Raw genomic sequence first — 24272 nt, forward strand, 5'->3', positions numbered from 1 at the left:
TGGGAACCCAGTTTCTAAGGGTATTACTGCCTCGGCTCCATAAATCATGGCGAAGGGTGTTTCACCTGTGGATCTTCGTGGTGTAGTTCGATACGTCCACAAGACATATGGCAGTTCTTCCACCCACCTCCCCTTGGCGTCACCCAACCTCTTTTTGAGTCCGCTTACTATTACTTTGTTGACAACCTCGGCTTGCCCATTTCCTTGGGGATAAGCCGGAGTGGAATATCTATTCGTGATGCCCATATCACAACAGTATTTTCGAAAGGCTTTGCTATCAAATTGTAAACCATTATCTGAAATGAGAGTATGAGGGATGCCGAACCTAGTAACAATATTCTTCCATACAAACTTTTTTGCTTCCATGTCTCTGATATTTGATAATGGCTCGGCTTCAACCCATTTGGTGAAATAATCTGTTCCGACGAGGAGCCACCGTCTGTTTCCTGTTGCTTTGGGGAAGGGTCCAACAATGTCCAAGCCCCATTGAGCAAAAGGCCAAGGGCTAGATAAAGGATTAAGGACTCCCCCTGGTTGATGTATATTTGGAGCGAATCTTTGACATTGGTCACACTTCTTCGCATAATCTTGCGCCTCCCTCTGCATATTTGGCCACCAATAGCCCTGAGTAAGGGCTTTGTGAGCTAAAGACCTTCCCCCTGTGTGACTTCCGCAAATCCCTTCGTGTAACTTTTCCAAAAGTAGCTCCGTTGCCTCGGGGTGCATACATAACAAATATGGTCCCGAAAAGGAACGTTTGTACAATTTCTGGTCCTCGGATAACCAGAAACGAGTGGCTTTCCTGCGAACTTTATCTACTTCAGCTTTTTCTCCAGGCAGGATGTCATTTCTGAGAAATGTTACTATTTGATCCATCCAACTAGGCCCTGTCCTAATTTGAAGAATTCGAGTGGAGTTACCATCCGTCCCAGTGGGTTTCAACAGATCTTCAACAAGGATAACTCGTGGTAGACTTTGTGCCGAGGACGTTGCGAGCGTGGCTAGTGAGTCGGCATTGGTATTGCCACATCTGGATACATGTAATAGTAAAAAAGACTCAAATTTAGATTGCATATACCTGACTTGGGTTAGGTATTCTCGCATTCTGGAATCCTTTGCTTCTAGCTTCCCTTCTACTTGGCCTACCACCAATAGTGAATCTGAGAACATTTGCACCGTCTTTCCTCCCATTTTATGAACCATGTTCATCCTTGCAAGGACGGCCTCATACTCTGCTTCGTTGTTGGTGGCCGAGAATCCTAATCTTAAAGATTTCTCAAAAGTAATTCCCTCTGGGGATATCAAAACTAGTCCTATACCAGATCCCCTCTGATTTACTGCTCCATCAACATGTACTTTCCATAATGGAGGCTCTTCGCACGAAATCATGCCTACTGACTTTTTACCCATGCCTTCTTCATAGTCTTCTAACGAAGGCTCAGCAAATTCCGCCACAAGGTCCGCGATGACCTGCCCCTTTATAGAGGTGCGAGGCATATATTTGATATCGAAAGCTCCTAGGACAGTTCCCCATTTGGAAATTCTTCCCATATAATATGCACTTCGCAGAATCGATTTAAGAGGAAGTTGTGTAAGAACAACAACCGTATGAGATTGAAAGTAATGGGGAAGTCTTCGTGTAGCATGTACCACCGCCAAGATAGCTTTCTCCGGTGGCAAATAACTCAGCTCGGCCTCATGCAGAGATTTGCTTACATAATAAACCGGTCTCTGGATATTATTGTCATCTCGGATAAGAACTAAACTAACTGCATGGTTAGCCACTGCAATATATGCAAACAGAATTTCATCAACTTCTGGTCGAGACATAACAGGCGGTCGCGAGAGATATTCTTTAAGCTGTTGTAAAGCCACCGCGCACTCCTCGGTCCATTCAAAACCCTTCCATTTATTCAATAATTGAAAGAAAGGTCTGCATCTGTCCGCGGACAGAGATATAAATCGGTTGAGAGCAGCAGTCATACCTGTTAGCCTCTACACTTCTTTAGGATTCCGAGGTGGGTGTAAGCTGTTTATTGCCTTAACCTGAGCAGGATTTACTTCAATTCCCCGATGAGTCACCATATAACCTAGAAACTTGCCCGATCCCACACCAAAAGAGCATTTAGAGGCATTGAGCCGCAATTTATACTCTCTTAGCTTTTGAAAAGTGTTGCTCAGATCTTCCAGATGTGCAGAAACTTCTTTACTCTTTACCACCATATCGTCCACATATACCTCGATAGTTTTTCCCAGCTTGTGCCTCAAACATTCTCGTCATCATCCTTTGGTAGGTAGCCTGCGTTTTTCAAACCAAAGGGCATTACCTTATAATGGTAATTTCCTGTAGGAGTAACAAATGCGATCTTCTCCTGTCCTCTACGGCCAATGGTATCTCGGTGATAACCACAGAAAGCGTCAAGAAAACTCATCCGAGGATGCCCAACGTAGCGTCAACCAATTGATCAATGTCCGGAGGCATTGGGAATGAGTCTTTTAGGCAAGCTTTGTTTAAATCTGTGAAGTCCACACAAACTCTCCACTTCCCATTCTTCTTTTTCACCACCACCATATGGGCTAACCATTCAGGATAAAACACTTCTTCTATAGCACCAGCCTTTTTGAGTTTGAACACTTCCTCTTTTACGGCTTCGAATGTTCCTTGGAGGATCACCGAGGTGGTTGCCTCCTCGGTAGCGAGCTGGATTGACCTTTAAATGATGACATATGAAGCTCGGATCAACCCCGGGGCTTCATACGCATTCCACGCAAAAACATCCATATTTTTCCTCAAAATAAAATCGGCTCCGCTTTCTCTTCCGTGGTAATTGAACTCCTACCGAAAGAATCTCTCGGGGTCATCGTCTATGAGAATTTTCTCCAATTCTTCACATGCCGCTTCATCTATCTTGGGCGTACATGGCAAAAGACTTTGATTGCTATGCTTCTCCGGCCCGAGGCCGAGGGACTGCGGCTCCGGTCGACGCGAATTGCGGTGACACACTGTCGAGCCACAGATTGACTCCCAAGTAACTCTACCACCTAGTCTCCAGAATGAAATTTAACTTTGACATGCAAGGTTGAGGAAACAGCCCCTAACGCATGCAGCCAAGGTCTCGCTACAATAGCCGTATAGGGAGAATAAGCATCGACTACGATGAAATCTACGTCTACCACCTCTGGGCCTGATTGTACAGGCAGTCTAATTTGTCCCTTTGGGACGACAACTCTCCCTTCGAAGCTTATCAAGGGTGAGTCATATGCCGTAAGATCCTCAACTCTTAATTTCAAGCCTCTAAATAGGTCAGGGTACATGATATCTGCGCCACTGCCTTGATCAACCATTACCCTCCTTACATCATAGTCCCCTATCCTCAAGGTTACCACTAAGGCATCATCATGAGGCTGGATAGTCCCCATCTTGTCCTCTTCAGAGAAACTTAGACTTGGTAGGATGCTCGCCTTAATTCTCTTCGGCTGATCCCGTGACTCTTCGGCCAATGTTCGAGCCACAGACATTACCCTGAAAGGAGCTGAGCCAGTCCTTCCAAGTGCCGCAAAAATCACGTTGATTGTACCTAAAGGAGGTCTCGACGAAGGGCCGTCGTGGTTTGCCACTCCTGATTGGTTTCCTCGCCCATTAGGCTGATACAGGAACTGCTTCAGCTTTCCTTCTTTAACCAATTGTTCCAAATGATTCCACAAAGTGCGACAATCCTCGGTGGTATGACCCCTCTCCTGGTGATAATGGCAATGGAGATTTTGGTTGCGTCTCAAAGGGTCCCCTGCCATCTTATTTGGCCATTTGAAGAAAGGCTCATGCCTTATTTTCTCCAACAGCTGCTGCACTGGTTCTCTGAAGACGGTGTTGACCACCTGTGGGGGTATGCGACCAGCCTGTCTGGAAAAATCCCTTGCAGGCCTATTATTGTTGTATCTGTCCGACCTGAAATCCCTCATTTCTTGTGGGATAACCTTCGCTTTGCCCTTTCCCTGCTACTGATCTTCCTCAACCCTTTTGTACTCATCGATGCGATCCATCAGTCGACGTACGCTTCTGACAGGTTTCTTCGTTAAGGACTTCCTCAAGTCATGCTCCGTTGGTAGGCCAACCTTGAAGGTCCTTATTGCTACATCATTGAAGTCTCCGTCAATCTCGTTGAACATTTCCCAATACCTGTCCGAATACGTTCTCAAGGTTTCCCCCTCCCTCATAGCCATGGATAATAATGAATCCAATGGCCGAGGAACTCTACTGCACGTGATAAAGCGAGAACCAAATGCTCTAGTAAGCTCTTTGAAAGAACCAATGGAGCCTGCCCTCAAGCCATCAAACCATCTCATGGCCACGAGCCCCAGGCTAAAAGGAAAGATCTTGCATATCAAGGTCTCATTCTTGGAATGCACTGCCATTCTCTGGCTGAAATGGCTCACATGCTCCACAGGATCCGTCCGACCATTGTAAATAGTGAAGGCCGGTTGTGTGAAGCGCCGAGGTAACCTCCCTTCCTCCAATCTGCGCGTGAAGGGTGATCTGGAGATTTGGTGTAACGCTCTACCCATTGCGTCATTTCCCAAGCCCCTAGAGGGGTAGTCTTCGCCACGCCTCCCATGCAGATTGTCTTCTTCGGAAGAGAAAAATTCACCCGGGGGAGTCTTGGATCTCTGCCCGTAATTGTCATCCTCGGATCCTTCTGAAGAGTGGTCAGAGACTGAAGGAGTTCGCCTTCGTCTTTTGTGACGCAATTTTCTCTTTAAGCCGTCGATCTCCTTCTGCATGGCTCTGGCATTTCTCTCATAAGGAACTCTGCTTCCTCCTTGGGAATGGCTTGCACTTCTGATGGTGTGTGTAGTATGTACACTACCTTCCCGATTCTCTCCGTGATCAGGACGCAAGGAGTGATCCTCACGTTGGGAGCCTACGGACTCCTCGCTGCGTTGTGGTCCTGATCCCACCATGACGCTCTAAACTTCCTTAAAAACTAAATCCTCATAGACGGCGCCAATTGTAAGGACACAATTCAAATTCCCAAACTAGGACTGGAAGGAATTTGGGCTTGAAAGGCCTTTTTTACAATAAAATTTGTAGAGGATGGGTTTACAATCTAGATTTCGAGGATGATTTAGATGACAAGGAAAAGAACGGGCTTTGGGCCCAATGGCACAAAATAAAGAACTGTTTACAAGAGTAAGACTGAAAGTTCCTCTTCGGACACAATCCGAGGATAATTTATAATAGGGTTTCCTAAAGTTTGGATACAATCATATACTATTGGCCCTTTTTCTTCCTGAAAAAGTCTCCCCCTTCTTCGTATGTCTTCCCTTTTATTTATACTTCTTTCCTTCTCTTCATCATCTTCCACCTCATGGTTGCAATCCTAATTCCGGATACTTGTCCCATCCATTCTTCCCTAAAGCCCGCTGGGGTTAAGGACCAAGTTCCAAGCTCCATGCTCAGGTCCCATCCTTCCATCTATGCAGTCAGCGTATCAATTACAGAGCTTTTAATGTATGGGCGGTGGTAGCAGCTTTACTTTAGATATTCCACCGCTCTTTCTATTGTCCTCCACGTGTACTGTGTATTCCCGTAGTCGTAGGATTCTTTATAACATAACCCGGGGACACTAAACTTCTCTTCCTATGTCCTCGACTTAACAATCCGAGGACAAATCTACTCCTCGGACGTAATTGGACATTTAGATACTTCAAGATCATTTTGATGTCTTCGGATTTGGGTGTCTAGCCCAAAAGACTTCGTTGGGCCATCCTTGATAAATTACTGGGCCCAATGCCCCTACAAATAATATCTAATTAAAATGGTAGCCTAAATTGAGAGTTCGCCATTTGAAATATACAAGACTTTCCACTGTTTGTAATCTAGTGCATTCCTGAAATTTTTCTTAAAATTATGTGATCTATAAAGTTCACATGGCAAGTTATAATAAGAACGCTTGAGTTTAGCGAGTCAAAATGTGCCATGTGTCAATAATAAATAGAGTTGTATTCCTAAATGACTATATGTTTACCTTATTTTTCTTCTTCTTCTTTTTTTCCTTTTTTTTATTTGACAGTCACTAAAATGAGGGAGAGGAATTTGAAACTTGACCGTTTTTGTGGAAAACTCCGGGAGGTGGCAATGTCTCCTCAAATCTCTATTACATTAGGGGAAGAAAAAGTCTCTATTACATTAAATGTGCACTATATAAATTCATGGAAAAATTGGCTTTTCTTTACCGATATTTTTCCTTAATGCAATCAAATTGTTACCTTATTCTCTCAATTAAGAATCTTTGACCCCTTTTCGCATAATATCCTTCATCTTTAAGTGATTGCTAATTATGCATTTCAATCTTTTTAATTTTATAGCGTTAAAGTTTTACCATGTATGTCACTCATGCATATCTATACTAAGCCCAATCATTGCCTATTACTTTTAAAGTGTAATGCTTTTTTCTCCAAAAAAGGAAATAAAATAAAATGTAACGCTTTTTTAAGTAAAAGTGTAACACTTTTCAATAAACCAAAACAGACAAGTGTAACGCTTCTTTCGTTTTACTAACTTCCCATAAAAGAAACAAAGTGTAACGCTTCTTTGTTGTTTTTCTTTTCCCTATTTAATGTTAGTTGTCTTTTTGAATTCTTGTCCTCCCCCCTCCCCCCTTTCCTTCCTTTGAAGTATTGACCCAAATTTTAAGATGAAAAAAAAAAAAATTTCAAACACACCTAACATATTAGTAAACATAAACTGAAACACAAAAAGTTGGACAAATAATAGTTGATATATATGTAACACTTCTTTGTAATTTTTCAGTTTTAAATGCTCAATGACCTTTTTATGGAGTACCATTTTTTTCAATTGAATTGCTTTATATGATCGATATTAGTTTCTTCAATTGAATTTTTTTTAAAGTCCTTGACTATTTTTTTCATTTGAACTTGTGATTCCAAATTATGTAATCAAAACACTTTTAAATTTTACCATGTATGTCACTCATGTCTATCTCTACTATCCAATCTTTGTCCTCTTCTACTTTTTAGTGTAACGTACGCTGCTATACTCATTAAAAAAAGAAAAGAAAAGAAAGTATAACGCTTCTTTTTTTCTTTCTCTTTCCTATTAATTTTGGTTCTCCTATATTTGAAGTATTGCCCTTTTGAATTCTCTATCACCCACCACCACAAATGAAATCCAGCTTAACCACAATTGTTGAACCTGGATGTATGTACAGTTTCTCCGTAACCTGTTTTGATTATAAATGATCAATTTTATAATATATTGTGTAGAATATGTGATATGTCATATGCCAAAAATTATTGAAAAATCTAACGTTCATAACAAATCATAAGTGGTAAGTTGTTATTGGTTCTAATTTAAAATCACAATTTAAATGACTCTTTTTGCCCATCCATAACTGTGAGTGAGAATCTTACACTAAGAATTTATTGTGAAAATGCTATAAACATAGCATTTTTCAAAATGATACCCACATAGACTTTGTTATTAAATGTGGACATTAGTACCGCCAGATGATCAAGTTGATAGGATCGTGCCTCCACGTGCAATAAGTGCGGAATAGGGGTTTGAGTTCGAGCCCAGGGGAGAGATGAAGTATTTATTTAGTAATATTTATAAAACAGTTCCAAAAAAAAAAAAAGGTGGACACACGTCTTTAATTTTTTTATCAAAAAGACGAACCTTGAATTACTCTCATTTTTAATGTTATAGATCTTATGCTTACTCACCATTTTAAAAGGTTTTGTTGTAAAGATGCTTCCGACTTCAAAACAATGCCTTTTTTGTTGCTGTTGTTGTTCGAATTACTCTCATCAAAACGTTGTCATTTTTGCTGTTAAAGAAAACATGCTTGTGTAGTTACATGGTCTGGTGTAATTATGTAAGTTCAAGGTCTGGTGTAACTATGTTAAAGAAATCCAAATAAATTTGTTTCATTCGTTAGGGCAAATTAATGGAATTTTTTTTTATTTTTATAATTCTATATTTATAACGGTGGAGAGGGGATTTGAAGGAGTGAGGTATTTATTTAGTAATATTTCTATAACAATTCAACAAAAAAAAAAAAAAAAATAGTGGACGTATTATGTCTTTAATCTTTTATCAAAAAGATGAAGCTTGAATTACTCTCATTATGGAACTTATGGTTACTCACATTTTTAAAAGTTTTTATTGAAAAGACGCTGTTGACTTGAAAATCATGCTCTCTTTTTTTAGGGAATTACTCTCATCAAAACTGTGGCATTTTAGTTGTTATAGAAACTCTAATCAAAATGACAACGTTTTATTGGTTATATATAGAAAACATCCCTATATACTTACATGGTTTGGTGTAGCTGTGTAAGTTTAAGATCTGGGTTCTTATCTCATTCAGGTACTGTGTTTAGTTATAGAAATCCAAATAAATTTATATCACTGGTTTGGCATGTAAGAATTTTTTTTTTTCTTGTTGATAATTCTATATTTATAACGGGGTGGGTATTTATTTAGTAATATTTTTAAAACAGTTCAAAAAAAAAAAAAAGGTGGACATATGTCTTTCTTCTTTTTATCAAAAAGACGAACCTTGAATTAGTCTCATTTTTAATGTAATGGACCATATGCTTTCGACTTCAAAATAATGCCTTTTTGATTACTCTCATCAAAATGATGCCATTTTAGTTGTTATATAAAACATGCATATATACTTAGAGGGTTTGGTTTAATTGTGTAAGTTCAAGGTCTGGGTTCTTATCGATTCCTAAGTAATAAGTACCACATTAATTTAGTTGTTATAGAAATCCAAATAAATTTATATCATTGGTTAGGGCAAGAGGGATTTTATTTATTTTTGGATATTTCTATATTTATAATGGGAAAGAGATAATTTGAACTCTGGATGTTATAGACACACCGAAAAGTGTCGATCATATGAGTTATAAAGCTTTTGGCGGGAATTTCAATTTATAAGTATTTGGTTTTGAGATTATAATTTACTCTCTTTTTTTCATTTTTCAAAAAAAATTCTTATATTTTATTTGCTTTTCATTGAAAAACTTGAATAAATTGGAAAATAACCATTATGAATGATTTCTTTATATCGATTTAAGGATACAAAGTTTACAAACTACCATAACTATAATTTCAATTTGGAAACTTTTGCATGTTAATTTCTTTTCTCTTCTTTTGGAACTAAATTTTACATGTAAATGCTTTTGTGCAAGATTAATGCTCAGAAAGGGTTCAATTGTGAGTATAAACGATTAACCCAAACCAAAGAATATAAAGTTTTCTCTTTCTAAATACTCAATATAACTAGATAAGGAAATATCAATCATTTTAAAATTTTAGAGTTAAACTTTTTTTCAATTTTTGCTTATATACATATACTTTGTAAAAAGATTAAAAAAAATCTGTGATGTACTATTAATTAAAAATTATATACAAAAAATATTTGACTAATATGATCAAAACTATCTTAATAATCATAATCACTTAGTTCCAAATTTACTTGGGGTATATAGCCTGTACTTTTTACAATAATAAAATACAAAAATATGATATATTAATAAAATAATTATTAATTTATTTTAGATTATTTAAAACTTTTTTTGTAAAAAGAATTTTAAATTTATTAAAAGTTACCTAATAAAGTTTTACCCTAGACAAAAACTGTATTATAAATGAACAAGAGATAAAGATTCCCCTTCACCATTTCTCTCTTCTAGTCTCCCATCCCAATACATTTCACCTCCCCTCTCACTCCAAAACCCCAAACAGGCCTGCCAACTTCGTCCTCTTCCAACAAGGCTTGTTGCAATATCTTCAGCGTTTCAGGTCAGTGATTTCTCTCATTTTCTTTATGATTATCTCCAATTTATACACACCATTTTTATACTGAGAGTGAGAAATGAAATATATAACAGTCGAACGAGATGGCCACTGAATCAAACTCAGAAGAAGAAAAATATGACGAGGTGGACAGGATCAGCGATCTACCGGACTCTCTTCTGTGTCACATACTTTCATTCCTCCAAACCAAACAAACCGTGGCCACGACAACTTTGTCAACAAGGTGGAAGCCGGTCTGGACTATGGTCCCCTCTCTTGATTTCCAAGACACTGTTGAAAGACAACAGAACCAAGGCGATAATCATGGTAATAATGACCTTAACATGATGTTTACGCAATTTGTATGCAGTGTTTTGGCTCTTCGCGAACCAGTTCCTCTAAAGAAATTCCGACTTCTACTCAACCCCCATTATGTCATTGATCCAACCCATCTCCATACATGGATTAGTTATGCAATAGGGCACCATGTGGAAGAAATCCATCTATTTCGTGTTCGCACTCGTACCCAACCATTAGAGTTGCCTCCAAGTCTTTTTAGTTGCAAATCACTCAAGACTTTGATGGTGCATGGTGAAATTATTGTCAATTGTGCTTCATCAATTCATCTTCCAAATCTCCTGTGTCTTGGTCTTCTCAGAATTAAGTACACAGACGAGGAATCTTTTCATAGGCTCTTGACTGGTTCCCCAAACCTCCTAAAATTGATTGTCTGGCGTTATCAACAAGATAATATGATCAGTTTTAATATCTCTCACCCTACACTGAGGTTGTTCTTCTTCGATAATCAAGTACAAGATCCTAGATTTCGACTTGAGTTAAACGCACCCAGTCTTAAGCATCTCTTGCTCTGGGATCGAAATTGCCATGGTTATTTGCTACATAACGTAACCAACATAATTCAAGCCAATATGTTTAATTTATGTGAACATGGAAATTACTGTCACTGCATACTCAAGCTTCTTAGGGTGCTCCCTAATGTTCAAAGTTTGACTTTGCGTTATAACAAGGTACTTAATTTCCTTTCAACTATAATTCTTAGTACGTTCTAGATTGCTTATGTTAATCTGTATTTATTATATAATGTTGAACAAACATTACAGATGAATAATTTGGTTTTTCGCTGTCTGTGTAGCCTCTCGGTCCTGGTTTTTCTCTTCCCATGTTTAATAATTTGACGTCACTGCAACTTAAAGTAAAATGCTGCAAATGGCAAATACTACTAAATTTGCTTCAAAGTGCTCATAATCTTGAGACCCTTACTCTTAATAAGGTCAGTCTGGTTTATAAGATAATTTCATTTAATAACGCGTAACTTTTATTTTTAAATTGACTGGTCTGTTTTCATCAGATGGACATTGAAGGACCACATGAGTCATGCTGGATAGAGCCGCTACAAGTTCCTAAATGTCTAGAATCACGCCTTCAAAGTTTTTATTTTGTAAGATTTAGCTTCTTGGATCATGAACTTGAACTTGTCAAATATATTTTAAAGAATGCACAAGTCTTGAAAACAATGGGAATCCACAATGGTGTATCGAATTGGGAGGAAGAATTTTTGATTCGCTGGGAGATGTTAGATTTTCCCAGGGGCTCTTTGACATGTCAACTTGAATTCTTAACGGTATACTCTATCTCTCTCTCATATTACATGATTGAGTGGTTACCTATTTTGATTATAAGTTGCTTTAAATAAGAGGATTATTTAGCTGTTCAAAACAAGTTGTGTATTTATGCTTGCTTTTGTTCATTTTGTGGGATTACTGTAAAAAGGACATTTCTATGGACTTAATCCCTCGTCGGTAAATCTGACAGCCCAAAAACCAAGAAGTAAGAAAAGGGGTAAAAGTTTGTGATGTAGGATAGAAGGTTTTTCGAACTCTCATGCCTATCTGATGGATCTTTAAAAATTTAGCACAAAAATAGAATTTGTTAAAACATTTCTTAATGGCTCTTCTTTTGGGAAGAGTTTGGTAGTGAAAAAGATTGAATCTTGGGTAATTACACCTCAGTTGCTTAGTCAATCACACTTGCAAAGGAGAATTCACTTTCTCAAAGTTTAACAAACCGGTTTAATTTTTTTAATTTAAGGATAGAGATTTTCTCCAAACTATTTTGGAGGAAAGTTCCTTCTACCCACTTCGTCACAACGCAAAAGATTATCCACTTATTTGTTTAGTCACATGACCATTTAAATAGTCATGTTAATTATTTAAATAATTTAATGAATCATGTAATTTAATACACGTAGATGATTCTATAAGCCACCACGTTATGGATTGGAAGAGGTTATCCCAAAAATTTTTGAAAGGAAAATTTGTCCTAATTTTAATCTCTATATCTATATTTGATATATTACAATAGCTGCTTTTCCTAGAAAGTTTAGATGTTGAAAGTTGTAAGTTTTGTTTGGACTGCACTTGTAAAATGTAGAGTTTGTGATATGTTTCTTTTATGGGTTACTTATTTGTAAACAATTTTATTATAAGTGTTCTCACTGGATGCCCTTCTTCGTTGCAACGTACAGGTTGAACCAGCTTGGATAAGTCCTTGGGATCGTTGACTTTATGGTTGCTTAATTTAGTAGTTATCGGTGCACTTTCAAAATCAAAAGCTCTGTTTTATGTTGTTGCGAATCCTGCAGTACCCACACATTTTTGTGTGGATATGGTGACTTTAATAGTTATTATTTTATTTATTTTTTGATAATGACTTTAATAGTTATTATGTTTTTTTTTTTTTAGGTAAACTTTAATAGTTAACATTATATAACTTTTGCACATTAGTTATTTTCTTTATTTAATGATGATTTTTTCCTTTTTAATGATTTAATATATATAATAATAAGGGGGCGGAATGATAGCAACTCCTTTGTTTTTTTTTTATCACTTTAGATGATATTAATGTTACACATGACAGTAATTTTACTTTTATCACTTAATAATTCACTTCACATTGAGCTGCAATTCTTTCGATTTGTATCCCAAATGTTAGACTATGACATGGTGACATTAGACAGTTGTCAAAATCAACGGTGGATTTGTTACAACACTTGTTTAGCTATTTTTTAAAAGATCTTTTTAGTTTTTAGTCACTTTTGATAAACAGTAACAAATAATAGGTGATAGTGATTTTGTCATATTTGATTATAACTCGTCTATATCTATATTTATATATATTTAAAAACTAAAGCGTAGCATTTATTATTGTTATGTTCCAATTAAGCCACATCAGCGTTCACCTCATTATCATTTTCTTTCCAATTTTCCTATAATTTTTTTTAACATTTACTTTTTATTTTATTTTAATATTTACACTTTTTCCAACTTTTCTCCACCCTTACCTTTTCATCTCCCCACTACCTTCTATATAAATATTATTCTTCTTCTTTTCATCTCCCCACTACCCTCTACATAAATATTATTTTTCTTCTTTCTCTTCATCTTTCCTTATTTTGTCTCTTCTTATTCACACTCTCTTACTATGAATTTGTAACTATCTATTCCATTCTATGTATGGTTTTCTCTCACAAAAAATGTTCTCTCTCTCTCTCTCTCTCTCAATTTTTTGATGAATTTTTTATACATTCTTCTATTTATGTCAAATTACTAATCTTTGGGAATCTTTTTTTTTTCTTTTTTCTATACTAGAATCATTATGCTCATTTTCTCACTTAATTTAATCGAGTAGTTTGCCGGAATTCAAAAAAAGGTTCTCTCTCTCAATTTTTCGATGAATTTTTTATACATTCTTCTATTTATGCCAAATTACTAATCTTTGGGAATTCTTTCTTCTTCTTTTTTTTTTTTTCCTACACTAGAATCATTATGCTCATTTTCTCACTTAATTTAATCGGGTAGTTTGCCAGAATTCAAATAAAACCAAACAATAAGGAATTTTACAGCATTGGAGAACGCCTGAATATATATCAGCCAAAAGTTGAAAGTCAGCAAATTAGTGAAGCTATGATTAAGCTTCAAACGGGATTGATGTTATTGCCAATGTTCTTTAATTAGCATCCTTATTTCTATTTCTCTATATATGTTTCCTAGAATTAGTATTAGTCTCATTTTTATTTTCTCTATTATTCTAGGTAAATCAAGAGTTCTTTAAAACTCCAAATTGGTTGATGCCATTTAGATTTGTTTTTTAAATTGCTTTTATTTCTCTTTAATTGTTAAATGTTATCCTATTTTTGTTCTTTCTTATAACTCTAATTAATGTTGATGGTTCTTTTTTTTTTTTGGTTAGTTAGGATTGATGATTCTTTCTTACAGAGAAAAGAAAACAATTGAATTCCGTATAAACCTGTACCTAAAGGGGACAGGAGCCTTTTTTTTTTATTAGAGACAATATATTAAAGGGGCATATCCTTTGGCCCATTTCTTAGAGGTTAAAAGATAAAGCTTGTCATTAGAGGAAAACATTTTGGGTGGGGATAAGGTCGTCATTTTGTTTGCTCTAAGAGTAACAAAAGATCCTATTATAAAAGAAGCCCACAATCATATCACATGATTATTACACTAACCATGAGCACAACCCATTTTTGTCTCTCACCATGTTTCTACTACATTTGCATTTAGCAACCTAAGATTAGAATTTATTCCCAGTAGAAGACTTGTAGAATCATTCAGTTTTTATAGGAAACTAGCCGCAGACTCGCGCAATGCATGAGAATATAAATATTATTCAATGAAGTGTAATATATAAAAGTAACAATTACTTCACGCATTGTCTTTTTCCACAAAAAAAAATTTACACTGATTTTTTAAAATCTACAAATATATCATTTTAATATTTTTTTTAAGGTGAACCATATTCTTCTAACATTGTTGTAGTGTGTTACATTTGCTTAATATACAACTCATCTCTTAAGGAATAAGGAAATTATCATAATAATAAAAAATCATCACAAAATTACAATGTTAACTTAACCAAAATTAAAATAAAACTAAAGAAATAAAAATAGATTTTATAATAATTTATTGGTCAAAAAACTGGTAGGCATATTCAAATTCCTATTCCAAAAACAACAAAGTATTAATCCAACCAAAATTCAATCAAAATTATAAAGGGAAAGAAAAGACTTTCTGATGGGAAATTAAAAAAGCACAATACTAAAACACATATTAAAAAAAACCATAAATCTTAATTAGAGTTATATGACAGAAAAAAAAAAAATCGTTTATGTGCGATTGTTCTCTTTATTGGCATTTATTGATATATATTTCATTTTTACTTTTTTTTTTCTTCTCATCTTATGTTATTCAACATTTAAATTCAGTCGTTTCTATAATAAAAAAAACATTTAAGTTCAGTCACATCTTCCACATCATTAAATTATTTATATTTTCTTTCTTTTTTATTTTTAATAATTAAACATGGAATATTTTATTTAAATTCAAATCAATAAAATTATCCTTAAAAAATTGTACTCTTTTTTTTTTTTTACATTTACACTTTGTCCAAGCTTTTTCCTTACCTTTATCATTTCATCTCCTCACTACCTTCTACCTTAATATCACTATTCATCTCTCCACATCTTCCATATCATTAAATAATATATATTTTCTCTCCTTTTTTATTTAAAAAAATTGAAATTTTAAAATTTTACTTAAATTCAATAAATAAAAGTGTCCTCATAAAGTTGAGTAATACTAGGGACACACTCATTCTCAAACCCAATACATCAAAGAAAAAATATAATACAAAACAAATACCAATTGGGAAACACTAAATTTAAAAAAAAAAAATGAGGGTATCAAACCAAATCTAATATAAAGAAACTAATAGTTATGGATATACTAGCTTAAGGGTAGCAAAATTAAATGAAAAAAAAAAAACTACAATGCATATTTAATGCAATAAAATTTTGGAAAACAGTAGGTTGCCTATATATGGAGAGAGAGAGAGAGAGAGAGAGAGAGAGAGAGAGAGAGAGAGAGAGAGAGAGAGAGAGAGAGAGAGAGAGAGAGAGAGAGAGAGAGAGAGAGAGAGAGAGAGATGGTAAAAAAAATCAAATGTCAATTAGTAACTATTAATTGGAAAACAAAGATGTTGTAAGGAGAAGTAAAAATAAAAAATAAATATGACCAATATGGAGAACATTAAAAACTTTACGGTGCAATAAAATCAACTGTTAAATTCACTTAAGAAATTGAATCAATAATCAATAATTAAACACAATCATAGCAACATATTTAAACTTAAAACTAATCAAAACTCTACCACCGCACACCCTTAGTGCAATGGTCACTCTACAAGTGTAAGTGCTTGTAGGGTATGAGGGGATAAGAGCCGAGATTCAAGTTTTCAGAAGGGAGTTTCACACACATATACACTTAGATTAGGCTAGAGTAGAATTCTATCTTGTATAAAAAAATAATAATAATCAAACACTAATTCATAACTAAAAGGAGATGTTCTCATGAAATAATATAAATTATATAAGAAATAAAGTTAGAAAATTTTAAAATCCCTTTTTTGACATTTCATTTAACTTTATATATATATATATATGTATGTATGTATATATATATATATGTATGTATATATATCTATGTATATATGTATGTATGTATAATCTTCATACACAATTACATTTAAAAATTTAATAAACGATGCTACATCTCATTTAACACCTCTATTATGAAAATCATTAGCTAGTAAGTATATGATAATAGTAAAAAACGTTATAAATGAAATTATGAAAAAAAAAATTATAAAACTAATTAGCTACTATCATTATGAAATAGTAGTCTATGATTTTACATATTTAAAGAAGTGGAATATATAGAGCTTACTTAAGGTATATGTAAAGATTCACATTAAAAAAAAAAAGATATGTAAGGGTTAAAAAAATGTATATTCTATAAATAAATAAAAAGGTATATGTAAGGTTTTTATTAACTTAAAAGAAAATGAAAAATCAATTATTAATACAACAAGAATAATAATAATAATAATAGTAATAATAATAATATAGCGGTAATTACATTCCCCCTCCTTGAGATTTTAAGAAATGACACTCTACTCCAAACTTGAAAGGAAAAAATATTTTCACCTTTTACATGTGTTTGACAAACTTTCTTAAATTAATATTAAAATATTGTGTACTAACCTGCTTGTGCCTAAGATAGGTTCCAAAATTATCCTTAATTTTAAAATTAAATTCTCTTATTTTAAAATAATAAATTAAAGTGTATTTCAAAATATTAAGTAATGTCTTTTGCTTTTTTTTTCCCCCCTTTTCTTTTCCCAATGAGTTATGGAGAGATTTGTCATTTCAAATGTTTTGGTATTTTATAAATTTGTATTTTAATTCTAAAGTTATGAGTAATGTCTTTACTAACCATGGTTAAACATTTATAAAGAGATTCTTAAATAAATTTAAAATATTTTGTTATTAATATAAACAAAATGGGAGAGTGCTATTACTTATTACCCCAAATATATTTAATAAGATCACCTTAAAAAAAATTATCTCACACAATACACGAGTCTACAACTAGTGTCTTATTAATAGTAAGTTCACAATTTTGTGGTAGCTATTTTTTTTTTCTTTTCACATAAAATTTGTCACACCCATTTGATAACTTATATCACTTCATGTATTAAAACTCTCTGTTTGTGGTGTTTTGGAATAGTGTTTTGTGTGCATACTTTAGGGTGAGCCAAAACTTTCCGTTTCAGCCAAGGCTCACCATTTCACAACACTCAACAGGCCAAAACTCTCGGTTTAGTCTGTATTAGAAAGTGTGAATAGGCCATTGAATAGTGATTAGTTGTACACAATTTTTGGTATGCCAAAAATCAGTGTTACGACTTTGGACTTGTATTAGAGCTAAACTTTTTTATATATGGGGTTTTGACTTTTGAGTTTGGAACGCTTTATCATGGTTTGTATTTACGTTCAAATTTTCTTTTCATAGAGAAGTTGAGGAAATATTAAAAATATTCCAAACTTTCTTTTCTTAGTAGCCAAACCCATCACAGTATCTTCACCTACAACTTTTGTTAAGTTCTTCATATATTCATATGTTTCTCTTTTAGTTAATTTTAGTTATTACTAATTAAAAAAAATTAAGTTTAATTATTACATGATCATGTGCTTATGTTTGAAATTTGTTATTTGGTTATTGAGAAACTGTGGAAAGAAAAGGTCAAATTAACATGCATGTATTCAATTTTCTCATGTTTGAATTATATGGATACAAATGTTTTGATTGAAAGATATGTATTTAGTATGATTGAGTTCACAATAGCCCCTCTTTTGTTCTCCCTTAACCTATATTTCTTTATTGATTGGTATTTATTCTTAAGCATCATAAGTCTTATGTTAGAATTTTCGCTATAGAGGCATTTGATTTTGAACCATGTTTGGCAAATATTGGAATATAAATGTGTAACTAGTAAGGTTAGTTAAGTAGTAAAATTTGATATTGGATATTAATGAAAAGAATAAGTGATTAAGTCGTGTCTTTATATATTATATTAAGTACTCAATTTAAGTCTCCATAATTTGTTATATCCTCAACATGCCTTTCCACCCATGGTTGAGTAAAGGGTTCTTCTAAATGTGTGTCTGTGACTCCCATAGTTGTGCAAGAAAGACTCCCATGTTCACTCCAACTATGGTCAAATAAAGAGTAATTCAAGAGGGAGACTAATCAAAGTGCTATAAGTGATTTGGTAGAAGGCTCATATTGGAAGGAGGATATTTGTTGGAATATTTATGTGTGAGTGCGGTGTGGGTTCTACTAATTAAATTCATAGTAAGACCTAAAATTCATGTAAGAGAGAAAAGTATGCATTTATTATACTTCCGGAGTATTCAATAATTACCCCTAAAATGTAACCTTCCGGAGTATTCAATAAATGAAATTAAGTCACATATCAAGTTTTTGAGTTACCATGACTCACATAGAAATGAATAATGTCCAAGCCATGTGGTGGCATCAAATAAAGAAAGTCATGTGACAATATCAAAATAAAAAATGTTGATTGTGTGATGTAGCCTTACGAAATTTGTGTACAAATTTCTGGCACGCTCAGTTGGACCTCTCTACCTCTCATGATCTCTCTTTCCATCCTAGAAATCTAATCTACCAAGATCAATGGCTTCAAAGAAGTCTCACATGCCCAAGAATGTTACAAAAAGTTTTGGAGGATAAACAAGCAACAATACTTCCACAAATCCCATAACTCAAAACAAAGCCAAGGTAATGAGACTTTTCACAGTAGAAGAGGTCGTTAGGAAAGCTCTTGTGACCAAGCTTACCAATGCTCCGACTCAACCAAAGACGATCATCTCTTTAAGCACTCTAGGGGCAAGAAAACATATATTCACAAAGGCGGGAGATTCAACATTCATTCTAAAGAACTCAATGTTAGGGAAAAAAATCTTCCTACTCTACTTCGCTGAGTCAAGCACTGCTTCGCTGTTGGGTTCTTCTTCAAGATCCTTTCAAGAAGTCAACTCCTTCTCAGAAAACTCATCTCATACGACAGCCATGTCAACCATGATGACCAAGACTGCAACTGTTGATGAAAAGATTGCTGAAATGGGGTGTGACATCACTAAACTTACCAAGACTGTGGAGGAGAAAGACCTTCAAATTGCTACCTTTACGAACAAGCTGGAGGTTCAGAAATGAGGGGATTCTAAGCTAGCAATGGCCTATCTCAAACTCATCAGCATACATCACAAGGGGCTCATACATTTTTTTCTAAAGAAGGCTGACAACCAACAAGGGAGCTCAACCTTCATTGCTTCTCTATCGCTCCAGCAATTGCAAGACATGATAGCAAATACTATTCGAGCCCAATTTGGTGGTGCACCTTAGAGTTCTCTTATGTATTCAAAGCTATACACAAAGAGGGTTGACAACTTACGAATGCCTGCAAGTTATCAACCTGCCAAGTTTCAATAGTTTGATGGGACAGGGAAATCCAAACAAAACATTGTCCACTTCTTCAAAACTTGTTACTTACAATGTTGGCACAAAAGGAGATCTCATTGTGAAACAATTTATTCACTCCCTTTGAGGAAATGCCTTCGATTGGTACACCAATCTTGAGCTTGAATTCATTGATAGTTGGGAGCAATTGGGAAGAGAACTTTTTGAATCACTATCACAGTACCCGTCACATAGTGAGCATGATGGAACTAACAAATATGAGGCAATGGAATGATGAACTACATTAACCATAGGCATTCCTTAAGGGCCTATTTGGATTAGGACAGGGGGAGTGGAAAGGAGGGGAGTAGAGCTGACCAGAAATAGACTCATTTTCAACCATCTCTACTTTACTCTCCCTCACTCACCCTCAATCCAGACGAACCATAAGCCTTGATTGCAAAGATCGCATTTTAGAAGCGTCGAGGGTACGTGGGAATGTTGCATCCAAGGTATGCATTGTGGATTACTTTACAACCTCCAAGAGATCAAAACTTGCATCTTTTAAAAATTTGTCTCATTAATATCCGTTGCTGTGGGTGCGGAGATGAGAGAGAGGCGTGAGGCTCTGTTGCTGTGGGTGAGAGGTGTTTGGCTAACGCTGTTAACATTAAGGTTAACAACTCTTTACTAACGCACATGACCCCAAGCTTAAGTGTCTTCCTATTTAATTGACACATGTCCTTGTTTGCAGCAGTTGATACAAACATGTTTGGAGGAAATCCGTGTCCTTTTTTAAAAAACGTTTTCATATGAATTTATAATTTCTAGATTTTATACAATAGGCGATGGGTCTTTAATTAAATATAATATTCTATCCCAATTCGAAAAACCTATAAAGATAACAATTTAAATAGCAATTCAATCACCACATCCTTTAACTTTATTGCAAAGTTGCAATATATATTAAATTTAACATAAATCATGGACTGAGTTTTTAATTTATTAAACTTAGCAGAACAATCTCTGGGCCGCTGGGCGTTACAGCTACGAGCCCAAAATTGCAACAAAAAAGCTCAAAGCGCTCAATTGAGGAAGAAACAGAAAATTGAATACTGTTTTTCAAACTGTTACCAAACAGGCCCAGGTTTGAGCTTTTACTGTTGGACTTCAGTTGGATTTCTTTTCTAGGTTTGGGCTAGTTTCTGGTGTAGGCTTGGGCTGATTGGTGAGTAATTCGGACTTCGTTTGGGAGAGCCTTAAATTTGTGTGTTGTGAAGAAGAATGGGGGAAATGCAGTTTAGCCGAGGATGAGAGAGAGGGAGACACAAACAGTGTTCAGGATTGATGGCCTTGTATTCCGGCCCAATTGGGTAAAGAATGCATCATTAAAATGTAGTTTTTTTTTTTGGAGAGTTTCAATCTTTGACATCTTCTCTTGATGATAATTCTTTCTCATTAAACCAAGACACTAATCTATGTTTGGCGCAAGCCAAGATTGAATCCTAGTGCTTTTCGTTATTTAGTTTTGGCTGATAGCTCTCTTATTATCAGACCAAGATACAGGTCAATTTTTAGTATTAGTAGTTACCAATTGAACTAATTAAAACTCACATGCAATCCTTATGTTTACATGTGGGAATTTTTTTGTTATGTCCGTTGGTGAGCATCGATCTAAGCAGCCCGTTGGACATTTGATGAATAACCTGTTGGGCATTAAATCTACGTAGTAGCCATTGGAGGTCTAGTCCTTTAGTCAGCCCACTAATTTTCCTAAATTTGAGCTTCTAAATTTTTAGTTTTAAGGAAAGGCAATTAAGGTTGTTCCTAGTTCTTCTTGTTTGAGTGTGCGATCAACTTGAAGAAATCACTATAGTCTAATTTTGGGGGTTGTTCGGCCAAGAGAGCCATTTACACCGAGTTCTACTTTGGGTGGCACGAATCAACCTTTAAGGATAACGCATTTTACGTGATTCTATAATTTGTGAGATCTTTCTAACTCTATTTATTTATTTTTTTTCATTGCTAATTTTTTTTTTTTTTTAGGGTTTGTATGGTTGAATCAAAACTGGTCTATTTAGTCATATTTTCCAACAAGAATTACTACTCAAAAGGAAGAAAGCACCTTGGCGAAACGCAATGTCAAAGTTTGAACATAAGAGACCGCTCTGAGAAGCTTGAGTATGCAGTCACCATAATTTTGATGCTCATCTTGTTGCTGGGGTCCAAGTAAAAAAACACACGCTTTAACAACGTTTGTCACGTTTTCAAGCAAATAATCTTGGCCATCTCGACTCGAGAGAGTGCATTTATCTCAAGTTTGAAACTAGCATTCTTATCTCGTGGATCACAATCCCAATTTGTGGAGTTGAGGAGAACCACATATGAGCCGACGAAAAGAGTCACTATTTACAAACTTGATTCTATGAGTCAGAAGCAGCTTCTTGAGATTCGGAAAGTGAACTAATGATGCAGTCTCAAATCCTTCAGTGTCTTGGAATTGTAAAAGCTTTGGGTAACTCAAATGGTTGGCTAAGATTACCTAAGAGGTAGAGTACAAGTTTTTCGAGGTTATGTCCTATAGCATAAGAAATCCACGTATGGACATAGATTGGATCCACAACAGAATGGTAGTGGATTCGGAGTCGGAATTTCTTCACAGGTATGGGTTTGCGGAGACCAAAAACTCTCCATACAAAATGTGTAAAGCCGTCATCAAACTCAATAACACCGTCTTGGTTCTGTCTTTTGATGTCTTTGAAATCATGAACGGGGACCATAGTCCAGAGCGGCCACCACCAAGTCGACAATATTGTCGTGGCGACGAACTGTTTGGTTGGGAGAAATGAAAGGACATGGCAGAGAAGTGAGTCCGGTAGATCGCTGATCCTGTCCACCTCTGTGTATTTTATGCGTTTTGAGGTTGATTCAGTGGCCATCGCTTCCTGTGAATCAAATCAAATGTCAGATTGTTACTAACTTTACTCTCAGAGTTTGTTTGTGTTAAAATAAAGGGTTAAAATTTGTAGCAAATTGCCTGTTTATTCAAAAATGAACTCCTCTCCTCCACCCCAAAAATTGGTCACTTTCAGTTTCGTGCACTGACAAGTAGAAAACAAAAACAAAAGGAATTATATTCAAAATTGTAACTTTAAAGAAACAAAAAATAAATCAGAAGATAAAAACGCATATATAAGATCAAGATGATATGGGATTGAGATCCCATGCATGCAATACCTAGGGTATTGCACGGTGTGCAATTGCACAAATCCCAGCCATTCATTTAATCCAACGATTCCTTATTTTGACACTGCACCAAAATTGAAAAAACCCTTTAACCCTTTAAATTTTTGGAGTCCCGCCATTGATGTGTGTGAGCTGTTTTCACATTTGATAAAATCAAATCTCTCTCTCCCTGAGCTCCTCTGCCTCTCCCTCAACCTGCCTTCACCCATCACCCAACGAAGACCCATCAGCCAAACATCCACACTCACACACTCCCTATTTCTCTGTGTCCAAGCACCGTTCCTTCTTCCTCTCCCTCAACCCGCCATTTTTTCTACCTCTCCCTCAACCCACAGTCACTCATCACCCAACGAAGACCCATCAGCCAAACACTCACACTCACACACTCCCTCTTTCTCTGTCTCCAAGCGTCGTTCCTTCTGCCTCTCCCTCAACCCGCCGTCACCGCTGCCAACATCACCCAACGAAGACCCATCAGCCAAAACAAAGCTTCTTCCCATCTGAAATGTCTTAAGCACAAACACTCACACTCTCCCTCTCTCTGTCTCCAAGCGCCTCTCCCTCAACCCGCCACCACCGCTGCTAGCATCACCCAACGAAGACCCACAACCTCCACAAAGAAAATACTGCATCTTCCTAGGTCGCTTCCAACATCAAACGACTCAAGGAGGTGAGTTCTCTCTTTTGGGGTTTGATTTTAGTTCTATTAGTGATATATATTTCACCATGGAATCATTATTTTGTTTATGTTTTGAGGAATATTTTTGGGTAGTTTTTTTGCTGCAACTTGAATATTGTCCATTTTCAAATGGATATGTGAAATATGGTCTAGCAAAATTATAGAAATGGATGGTCAGTGGTTGATAACGCCTTAAAATGTATACTTGTTATATATTTATGTGGGTGTTATCTCCTTATTACTATGCTTAATTTGTATAATTAAGCCATGATTTGCATTAGTCCCTATCATTAATCTTTACATAATTTCTTGAATAAGATGTCATTCATTGTGTGTAATTTTCTATTTTCAAGAAATCATGTGAGAAAGATGAGTTTACAAGAATTTGTGAGAGAATGGAGGCCAAACTAGAATTAAGTGGAGCTAAAAGACCATGCTTAAATGTCTAAGGAGATGTAGCTGGAGTGCTTGGATCGTCTACTCTGATTGGAAGCTTCAAATAAGGAAAGAAACCAAAGAGACAGAATCTGAAAAGGAAAAATCCAATTTGAGTACTCATCGGTATTTTGGACGTATCTCACTCATCAAAAATCTAATTGACACAAGG

The 24272-nt window shown here is 35.4% G+C and overlaps 1 protein-coding gene and 1 pseudogene across 1 annotated transcript; one reads left to right on the forward strand and one right to left on the reverse strand.

Annotated features, from left to right (window-relative positions):
• Positions 1-9927: 9927 nt before the first annotated feature.
• On the forward strand, positions 9928-11537 carry LOC142634944 (F-box/FBD/LRR-repeat protein At4g00160-like). Its single transcript, XM_075809175.1, has 4 exons — positions 9928-10573; positions 10637-10871; positions 10991-11114; positions 11193-11537. The coding sequence occupies exons 1-4, from the start codon at positions 9928-9930 to the stop codon at positions 11535-11537; spliced, it is 1350 nt and encodes a 449-aa protein (XP_075665290.1).
• A 10310-nt stretch (positions 11538-21847) lies between these two features.
• Positions 21848-22679, reverse strand: LOC142634945 (F-box/LRR-repeat protein At4g14103-like; annotated as a pseudogene).
• Positions 22680-24272: the final 1593 nt, after the last annotated feature.

This window comes from Castanea sativa, chromosome 5 (genome assembly GCF_040712315.1).
Source record: "Castanea sativa cultivar Marrone di Chiusa Pesio chromosome 5, ASM4071231v1".
Classification (NCBI taxonomy): domain Eukaryota; kingdom Viridiplantae; phylum Streptophyta; class Magnoliopsida; order Fagales; family Fagaceae; genus Castanea; species Castanea sativa.